This window comes from Oncorhynchus mykiss, chromosome 21, assembly GCF_013265735.2.
Source record: "Oncorhynchus mykiss isolate Arlee chromosome 21, USDA_OmykA_1.1, whole genome shotgun sequence".
Taxonomy (NCBI): domain Eukaryota; kingdom Metazoa; phylum Chordata; class Actinopteri; order Salmoniformes; family Salmonidae; genus Oncorhynchus; species Oncorhynchus mykiss.
Genome location: NC_048585.1, coordinates 1,445,001 through 1,454,438, shown reverse-complemented (window position 1 = coordinate 1,454,438; position 9,438 = coordinate 1,445,001). Strand labels below are relative to the sequence as shown.

The 9,438-nt window shown below is 42.3% G+C and overlaps 2 protein-coding genes across 3 annotated transcripts in view; both read left to right on the top strand.

Moving 5' to 3' along the window:
• The first annotated feature begins 552 nt into the window (after positions 1–552).
• Positions 553–5,635, top strand: LOC110499705 (YEATS domain-containing protein 4). Of its 2 annotated transcripts, XM_036956573.1 has the most exons (8): positions 553–882; positions 1,170–1,289; positions 1,407–1,473; positions 1,563–1,657; positions 2,042–2,131; positions 2,264–2,351; positions 3,077–3,260; positions 3,556–5,635. In XM_036956573.1, exons 1-7 carry the CDS (start codon positions 766–768, stop codon positions 3,244–3,246), a joined length of 747 nt encoding a protein of 248 aa, XP_036812468.1. In that variant the 5' UTR covers positions 553–765; the 3' UTR covers positions 3,247–3,260; positions 3,556–5,635. The 2 variants fall into 2 exon arrangements, with proteins under 2 accessions (XP_036812468.1, XP_036812467.1); XM_036956572.1 differs by having other exon boundaries at positions 564–882; positions 3,077–5,635.
• A 2,386-nt stretch (positions 5,636–8,021) lies between these two features.
• Positions 8,022–9,438, top strand: part of LOC118942825 (fibroblast growth factor receptor substrate 2-like) — an 83,189-nt gene continuing 81,772 nt past the window's right edge. The window contains exon 1 of the mRNA XM_036956563.1: positions 8,022–8,665. The gene's annotated coding sequence lies outside the window, so the exon portion shown is untranslated. The remainder of the gene's footprint in view (positions 8,666–9,438) is intronic.

Sequence of the window (9,438 nt, the reverse complement as noted above, 5' to 3'; positions counted from 1 at the left end):
CGAAAGGCTGGCAGGTGGTAGTCTGGTGGTTTCATTTTTGCAAACGACTCGTTATCGCCATCTGCCTGCCTTTGGGCTACAGTTGGTGAGAAATGCTTATTAAAAAAACAACTAGTCCAAAGCCTTGGCTCACATTAAACATTTTATTAATTTCAGTAGCCGATGTGGACGTCAGCATGTGGGATTATGTATAAACGGCCTAGCTTCGATGATAACTCGACCCCTGACTCATGTCCAGAAGAGAGCCTGCAGAATAATTCGGAACGGGTCGTTCACCAGCTACCCGGGAAGCCCTCGGAATCATTGGAGAGCAAACGGGAGCAGATCTGCCTGACATTTGCTAAATACTTCACTAAACTGATCAATGCACACGCCATATTGCCGAGGGGCATTAATAATGCCGTCTTTAAAGCTCCTAAAATGTATTTATTTTAGCTGCCACCCCAAACATTGTCGTTGTATTATTGTTGTTTTGTATATATTGCATAGTTTAACATTGTATTACATGTTTTGCTAGTTTAGGATTTTACTATTTGATGATTGTAAATTGGTTTACACAATTCAGTCTATATGACTGCAATACATTTACTACTACAGGGCACAAAGCAGAACATTAGACAAGAGGAACGTAATCGTTTTAGCTCCCGTGTTCACATCGGACCAAGAACAATGTAACGTACTTCCGGTGCTTGTTTGGCTGGCAATTTGAAATGTGTACAATGTAAAATCGTGTTGTTTCCGTAGATTTAATGGCAATCTTATTAAATGACACGTTCCAAATCACTACTGCAAGAGTCCTATAGTGACATATACGAGTTTAGTCTCTATACTATGTTTAAAAGGATGGCTGAATTTGGACCAGATTCCGGGGGTAGAGTGAAGGTAGGGGATGGATGTCAATAATATTTGATACCGGCAACTATAATATGATCGATAAAAAGTTTTATGTTAATAAGAGACAATTTAACTAAGCGTGTTGCCTAATTATAATATATTTCATTTTTAATAAGTCTATGGAAGCGTGTCAGTGAAGTGCTTGTCGTGAAGACACGGTTGGAAAGGCAGGCATCAAACCGCATCACTTCTTACTATCTGCCAGCCGGTTCACCATATTATCATCATTGATCTGCATGATGTTGCAGAAAACATCATTTGTCTGTTATCCACAGGGTGTTACGATCGTCAAACCCATCGTATTCGGAAACGTTGCTCGGTATTTTGGAAAGAAGCGAGAGGAGGACGGACACACTCACCAATGGTCTGTGTACGTGAAACCATACAGAAACGAGGTAAATTCAACTGTCATCTTGGAAAATGGATGGTGTTGACTTCAAGGTCTCATTGGATAATGATAATGATAATTATCATTGGATAATACAGTATTGACCTGACCAATTATATTCCAGGATATGTCTGCATATGTGAAGAAAATACAGTTCAAGCTACATGAAAGTTACGTGAATCCACTCAGAGGTAAAGTTTGTAATGTATCCACGTATTAACAGTGATGTAATTAGTCATGAATGTAGGGCTCATGGTGTTCTCTTTCTGATCCGTCGTAGTCGTGACGAAGCCTCCGTACGAGATCACAGAGACGGGCTGGGGAGAGTTTGAGATCATCATCAAGATATTTTTCATCGACCCCAATGAGAGGCCGGTGAGCGGTGCTCGACTATGTCATTTAGGGACCTCGTTCAAATCAAACTTGATTATTATAGCACCTTTTTTTAAACAGAGGATTAATTTCAGAGTGCTTAACACAATAACATAATAGGAAGGTGATAAAAAAAAATATGTTTTCTAAATTAGGACACATTAAAATAGTAAAACAATAGTTTAATAACAGTGGACTTGAGACTTTACATTTTCATTGTACAATTACATTATTTTTATGATACAGTTCCCCCAGTTACATGAATGTCTGTCTGTCTGTCTGTCTCTGTCTGCCTGTCTGTCTGTCTGTCCTCTCTCTCTATCTGGCTCTCCTATCTATCTATCTATCTATCTTATCTTATCTTATCTTATCTTATCTTATCTATAGGTGACTCTCTACCACCTACTGAAGCTCTTCCAGTCTGACTCCAGTGCCATGCCCAAGAAGACGGTGGTCTCTGAATTCTATGATGAAATGGTGAGACATTTTATTTATTTATTTTTCAAACAGTGAACCGAAGAGGACACGAGAAAGGAAGTGAAACCAAGGTGAGGAAAGAAAGCAGAGAGGCCCCGTCTCAACTCTCTGTCCTTCCTGTTCCTCTCTCAGATCTTCCAGGACCCCACAGCCATGATGCAACAGCTCCTTAGCACCTCTAGACAACTGACCCTGGGGGCCTATAAGCACGAGACTGAGTGTGAGGAGCACACACACACACACCTGTACATTTAGTACCTGTAGATTCATATTGCAACTAGTAACTACTGTATCTAGCTATGTCTTTTTTAACCCTCGTCGGGCAAATGTGTTTCAATGCAAATTACAGACATCATCCACTAGATTCTTCTCTTTTTTTTCTTGAGAGGCTGGTTGGGGGCCCGGAACATAATTACAAATCATTTGTAGACTGCAAATTGACCTCAAAGAAGCCCAAACAGATATAATATTTGACTAAAACACCATTTCAAACCTGGCTTACATGTGTATATATAATCACATCTCTCTATCATACATGGGAATACTTGAACACATTTTCCCAAATGAAAATCTCTTGGAGCTGATTTCCTGGTATTGTTAGTCTTTTATGTCCAACAATTAAAAATAATTGCTCAGAAAACTTGGGGAGCCTATTAAAACCACCCGCGGGCTAAATTCGGCCAGCGGGTCGTCAGTTGGGGAACCCTGCAGTAGGGGCTTAGATTAAAAGTCCATGGCTGCGTTTACACAGGCAGCCCAGTTCTGATCTTTTACCCAATTATTGGTCTTTTGACAAATCAGATCCTTTGCCATTGAGATCAGAATTGGACTGCCTATGTAAAGGCAGCCAATAAAACCCAATGTCTTTGTCCTCATTGTTCAGTGACACCACAGCAGTGCTGAGTGGACAGTATCACTGGTGACTGACCCTTCCTGTGTCTGTAGTTGCGGAGCTGGAGCTGCGGACGCGGGAGAAGCTGGAAGCAGCGAAGAAGAAGACCAGTCAGGAGATCACAGACCTGAAGGATAGACTGAAGGCCAGCAGAGAGACCATCAACTTCCTGAAGGGAGAGATACGCAAGCTGGAGGAGGAGGACCAGATCAAAGACCACTGATACACACACACTGGGTGAATCTCAATGGTATTTTCTTGATTCCTCATACCTTCTCTCCTTGCATCCTTCTCAAAACTCATTGGAACACAAGATATGAGGTTCCTTGTCTTGGATCTTCTCTTCCTATGTGTTTTGAGAAGGAGATGAGAGAGGACGCAATGAATCATGGATATACAATTGAGACACACCCTAAATTCCAAATCAACCTATAGGCCATCTCCCCGAGGCACCCCTGTATATCTGAAGGGTTTGGATAGGTGGATGCAATATGGTGCTTGTGACTCACCTTGTCTTCCCGATTTCTGATAGGCTGGATGGAGTTTACGCCTTTTTTCTTCCACCTATCCAACCCCTTCAGAGCAAAGGGAGGTGCCAGGGAGGAGGGGCTAGGGATGGATTTGGAAATTGCCCTCGTCTGGAATCCACACAGAATATCACTCCATTTTACGATTGTTTAATTCCTTAATATAATATCTGTCATTTCTCAGATGCTTTCATCCAAAGTGACTTAGTCATGTGTGTGTATGACTCCAAAGTGACTTAGTCATGTGTGTGTATGACTCCAGAGGGACTTGGTCATGCGTGTGTATATTCGTCGTACGGGTGGGTCCCTGGAATGGACTCCACTATCTGGGCCGTACTGTCACCATGCTCATCCTGGCCGTACTGTCACCATGCTCATCCTGGCCGTACTGTCACCATGCTCATCCTGGCCGTACTGTCACCATGCTCATCCTGGCCGTACTGTCACCATGCTCATCCTGGCCGTACTGTCACCATGCTCATCCTGGCCGTACTGTCACCATGCTCATCCTGGCCGTACTGTCACCATGCTCATCCTGGCCGTACTGTCACCATGCTCATCCTGGCCGTACTGTCACCATGCTCATCCTGGCCGTACTGTCACCATGCTCATCCTGGCCGTACTGTCACCATGCTCATCCTGGCCGTACTGTCACCATGCTCATCCTGGCCGTACTGTCACCATGCTCATCCTGGCCGTACTGTCACCATGCTCATCCTGGCCGTACTGTCACCATGCTCATCCTGGCCGTACTGTCACCATGCTCATCCTGCCACAGGACCTCACATCATTATGGATGATTGCACTAACAATAGAGACATGTAGAGGCATTCCGTTTGAATTCCAGACTTAACACTGCCTAGCAGAATGGTTTTATATGATCATGTACATAATAAACAAGAACACTGAAGATAATCCATGTTCGTTTCACCCCACTCTCAATTCCACTCAGATTTACCACAGATGGCTCTCAGTGCCAACATGTCACATCTGTGTAGACTGGTCTGAATGTGAATAGGTTTTGAGCTTCTGTTTTTAATTTTTAATTTTCTTTTTTTCTGTAAAACTCAAACCAGTTTTTCTTTGATTTCTCCTATGTGATGGAACAGATGGATCAAACATGTCTTAGATGCTATTCAGGGTTATTTGCAAATTATTATTTTGTCAAGGATTGATCTCTTAAAACACACGTGGATAGCCTGGGCATGGCCAACTGTCTCGGTATCAGTACATGTGTCGACCCTTTTGATATGACTTCACTTCTTGATCATCATTTAGATAAAAGATCGAGAACGACAGCAGGCATTTTCATCTCTGTTGGAGAGCGCTAAACTGTTGTTTACCTTGTAAGGAGACCGGAGCGCTGTAACGTTTGATGAATATACAGCCTCTGCATTACCCTTTCACCACCACTAGAGAGCGGCGATGAGCAAATATTTATTGGAAGTGGGAGGTGGCAACAATTGTTTTATATTCCAAGAGAAAGGGAGGAGGCAACAATTGTTTGTATTGGAAGAGGGAGGTGGCAACAATTGTTTGTATTGGAAGAGGGAGGTGGCAACAATTGTTTGTATTGGAAGAGGGAGGAGGCAACAATTGTTTGTATTGGAAGAGGGAGGTGGCAACAATTGTTTGTATTGGAAGAGGGAGGTGGCAACAATTGTTTGTATTGGAAGAGGGAGGTGGCAACAATTGTTTGTATTGGAAGAGGGAGGTGGCAACAATTGTTTGTATTGGAAGAGGGAGGTGGCAACAATTGTTTGTATTGGAAGAGGGAGGTGGCAACAATTGTTTGTATTGGAAGAGGGAGGTGGCAACAATTGTTTGTATTGGAAGAGGGAGGAGGCAACAATTGTTTGTATTGGAAGAGGGAGGTGGCAACAATTGTTTGTATTGGAAGAGGGAGGTGGCAACAATTGTTTGTATTGGAAGAGGGAGGTGGCAACAATTGTTTGTATTGGAAGAGGGAGGTGGCAACAATTAGAAACAAGGTGTGAGTGAAGAAGGACAGGGGCTTGTGGCATCAACAACAGGTGCATAGCAGCATTAATGGCGTATTGTATTATTACAGATTGACCAGCATTCCTTTATTCTGCATGTCACTTCAATTGTCATTGTAGTTTTTTAATGAGAAGGAATTCCCGAGTCAAATCTACATCTAATACATGGTGAATGCTGCAGTGAGTTTAGTAGATGGCCGACTGTTCATTTCAGACTCTTCCAAAACACACAATACCACTAGTTAGTTAGAGGGTACAACTGAACAGATTGTGTGGCCCTCGAACCCACACATCTCCAAAGAGATCTCCCACTCTCTTTCCCTCTCACTCTCTTTCCCTCTCACTCTCTTTCCCTCTCACTCTCTTTACTTCTCACTCTCTTTCCCTCTCATTCTCTTTCCCTCTCACTCTTTCCCTCTCTGCCTTGTTGAACGCACCATAGCCTAACACTGAATTACAGTACAGCTCAGACATTGAAAAGGGAGAGCCATGTGATTACAGTGTTTGGTAATGACACGCGAGGTATAATAGTAACTGATCTGGGACAGCTTGAAGCATCCATGTGACATCCCAAATGGTACCCTATTCCCTTTATAGTGCACTATTTCTGGGGCTCTTGGTCAAAAGTAGTGCACTACATAGGGAATGGGATGCCATTTGGGACGACGCAGGCCATGTCAGACCACAGTCCTGTAATCTCCCCATCTTCTTCTCCATCATTGGTTCTATGGAGACCTAGTCATCGTATTGTTAGGCTGACTTGTTAACAATGCACATATTCAACTGACCACAGGAACAAACCTATACTAGGACTCTCTCTTTCACATACACAGGGAGATAAATCTCTCTCTCACATACACAGGGAGATAAATCTCTCTCTCTCACATACACAGGGATATAAATCTCTCTCACATACACAGGGAGATACATCTCTCTCTCTCACATACACAGGGAGATACATCTCTCTCTCTCACATACACAGGGAGATAAATCTCTCTCACATACACAGGGAGATACATCTCTCTCTCTTTCACATACACAGGGAGATAAATCTCTCTCACATACACAGGGAGATACATCTCTCTCTCTTTCACATACACAGGGAGATAAATCTCTCTTTCACATACACAGGGAGATAAATCTCTCTTTCACATACACAGGGAGATAAATCTCTCTTTCACATACATAGGGAGATAAATCTCTCTGACACATACACAGGGAGATAAATATCTCTCTCTTTCACATACACATCGAGATAAATCTCTCTCTCACATACACAGGGAGATAAATCTCTCACATACACAGGGAGATAAATCTCTCTTTCACATACACAGGGAGATAAATCTCTTTCACATACACAGGGAGATAAATCTCTCTCACATACAGAGGGAGATAAATCTCTCTCTCACACACACAGGGAGATAAATCTCTCTCTCTTTCACATACACAGGGAGATAAATCTCTCTCTTTCACATACACAGGGAGATAAATCTCTCTCTTTCACATACACAGGGAGATAAATCTCTCTTTCACATACACAGGGAGATACATCTCTCTCTCTTTCACATACACAGGGAGATAAATATCTCTCTTTCACATACACAGGGAGATAAATCTCTCTTTCACATACATAGGGAGATAAATCTCTCACACATACACAGGGAGATAAATATCTCTCTCTTTCACATACACAGGGAGATAAATCTCTCTCACATACACAGGGAGATAAATCTCTCACATACACAGGGAGATACATCTCTCTTTCACATACACAGGGAGATAAATCTCTCTTTCACATACACAGGGAGATATATCTCTCTCACATACAGAGGGAGATAAATCTCTCTCTCACACACACAGGGAGATAAATCTCTCTCACACACACAGGGAGATAAATCTCTCTCTCTTTCACATACACAGGGAGATAAATCTCTCTTTCACATACACAGGGAGATAAATCTCTCTCTTTCACATACACAGGGAGATACATCTCTCTCTCTTTCACATACACAGGGAGATAAATCTCTCTCTCTCTTTCACATACATAGGGAGATAACTATCTCTCTCTCTTTCACATACACAGGGAGATAAATCTCTCTCTCTTTCACATACACAGGGAGATACATCTCTCTCTCTTTCACATACACAGGGAGATACATCTCTCTCTCTTTCACATAGACAGGGAGATACATCTCTCTCTCTCTTTCACATACATAGGGAGATAACTCTCTCTCTCTCTTTCACATACACAGGGAGATAAATCTCTCTCTCTTTCACATACACAGGGAGATAAATCGTTCCATGCATGCAGAGACTGCCCTGGCCTCTGATCCTACAAAGATCAGACATTAAATAAATAGACGCTGAGCTCTGGAAGGAATGCTTGTTTATATTCCAGCGTTTGCTTCAGAAATATCCTCAAGCTTTACACTGGCATGCGCTCACTAAGGCTCACTTGTAATGTAGCCTACTGTCTGGGTCCTTTGTCAATTTGGTGCCGTTCTGGAAATCCCAGGATCTGACTGACTATTCCCTGTCTACTAGAAGTTAGTTACTGCTTATAAGCAGGAAGAGAATAGTAAGGCTTTCAAAGAAGATAGAATACGTTTTTGCTTTTGAAATAAACTTTGAAAAGTATTTGACTGCGACTCGACCCGGATGCAGTCTGGGGATACATACTGGCGTGTTCGGGACGAGATCGAGGCACTGCACTGCCTGAGCTCCGGGAGGGGAGCTGCCTGCTGGAGAGAGTTGCTGGGCGAGTGAGCGATTTACTACAACAAGACAGCGCGACAGCGAGAACAACTTCAGCACGCCTAACTAGTTACTAGGTATTTTCAAAACGAACAGAAAACAAGGTCGGAAGGCAGCGCGGGAGCTATTTATAACATTGCTGCTGATAAAGTGCCACATTGGTCACGTTCGTAAAGTAATATTTTTGCGGGGCGACAGATCGGAGGAGGGACGGGAGTGTGTGAAGCACTTTGATGTGGGCTGCTGATGGTTGTAGCAGTGAGGAGAAGGGATTTAACAACTTTCCTAAACACATCAACAAGGGATTCGTGGCAATATTTCCCGAAATACATCTCCGGTTTACCCACGAAGCTTTCCCCCTGTAAGTATCTCCTAAACTTGCATGTTATTATGTATTTCTCGCCAACTAGCCATCTGTCTTTTGATTCCTGTTTGTTCAAATGTCATTTGATTCCTGTTTGATTAACAAGTAGAAGTGACTAGCTGGCTAATTATATTAGTTTGCGAGGTAGAGTAACTAACTATTATAGAATATAAACGTAGCTTACTAGCGAATGTTATGTTCTTCTATGGGAAGATAAGAACTGGTATGCGTTATAATCGCTTATTTTTATGGCACCACAATTGTATTTAATTTGATCCAGCTACTTACTGTACGCAGCTAAAAACCACACGAATCAGAGCAAAACATCCCGCACAACACTACCACTGGTTTCAATACAGACATTGGAAACTGAATAGCTACAATCATATTGCTATAAATAAATAAACTAGAAAGTAGTCAACTTGTTTTTCTAGTGTTAGACTGATCGCATTATATTTTCTGTTTTTATACCAAATGACATCGAGCTTGTTTTATTGTTCCGCGTAGTTACAGAGTTGAACAACATGCACATAACACATCACACCACTGATAAGAAAGCTCGGTGTCAGTCAATTGAAATGTAAGTTTCTAAACAGTTCTGTTTGTTTGTAGTGACAGTTTGTTAGCTGTGGTTCTTAACGGTAATGTTTTCCATGATGTCGTCAATGAGTTTACTCTGTGTGAGTGTCTTCGTTCTGTCGAGAGAGAGAGAGCAACAACATCAGACGGCTTGGAAATGTGTTCATGCACTTTACTCAAATGATCCTGAA

What these genes read in the sequence shown, in the direction of transcription:
- LOC110499705 (XM_036956573.1), top strand. Translation starts at nt 766, where the DNA reads ATGACACGTTCCAAATCACTACTGCAAGAGTCCTATAGTGACATATAC. An exon ending in ATTCCGGGGGTAGAGTGAAG is followed by an intron (nt 883 to 1,169) that starts GTAGGGGATGGA and finishes TGTTATCCACAG; the next exon opens with GGTGTTACGATCGTCAAACC. An exon ending in CTATAAGCACGAGACTGAGT is followed by an intron (nt 2,352 to 3,076) that starts GTGAGGAGCACA and finishes CTGTGTCTGTAG; the next exon opens with TTGCGGAGCTGGAGCTGCGG.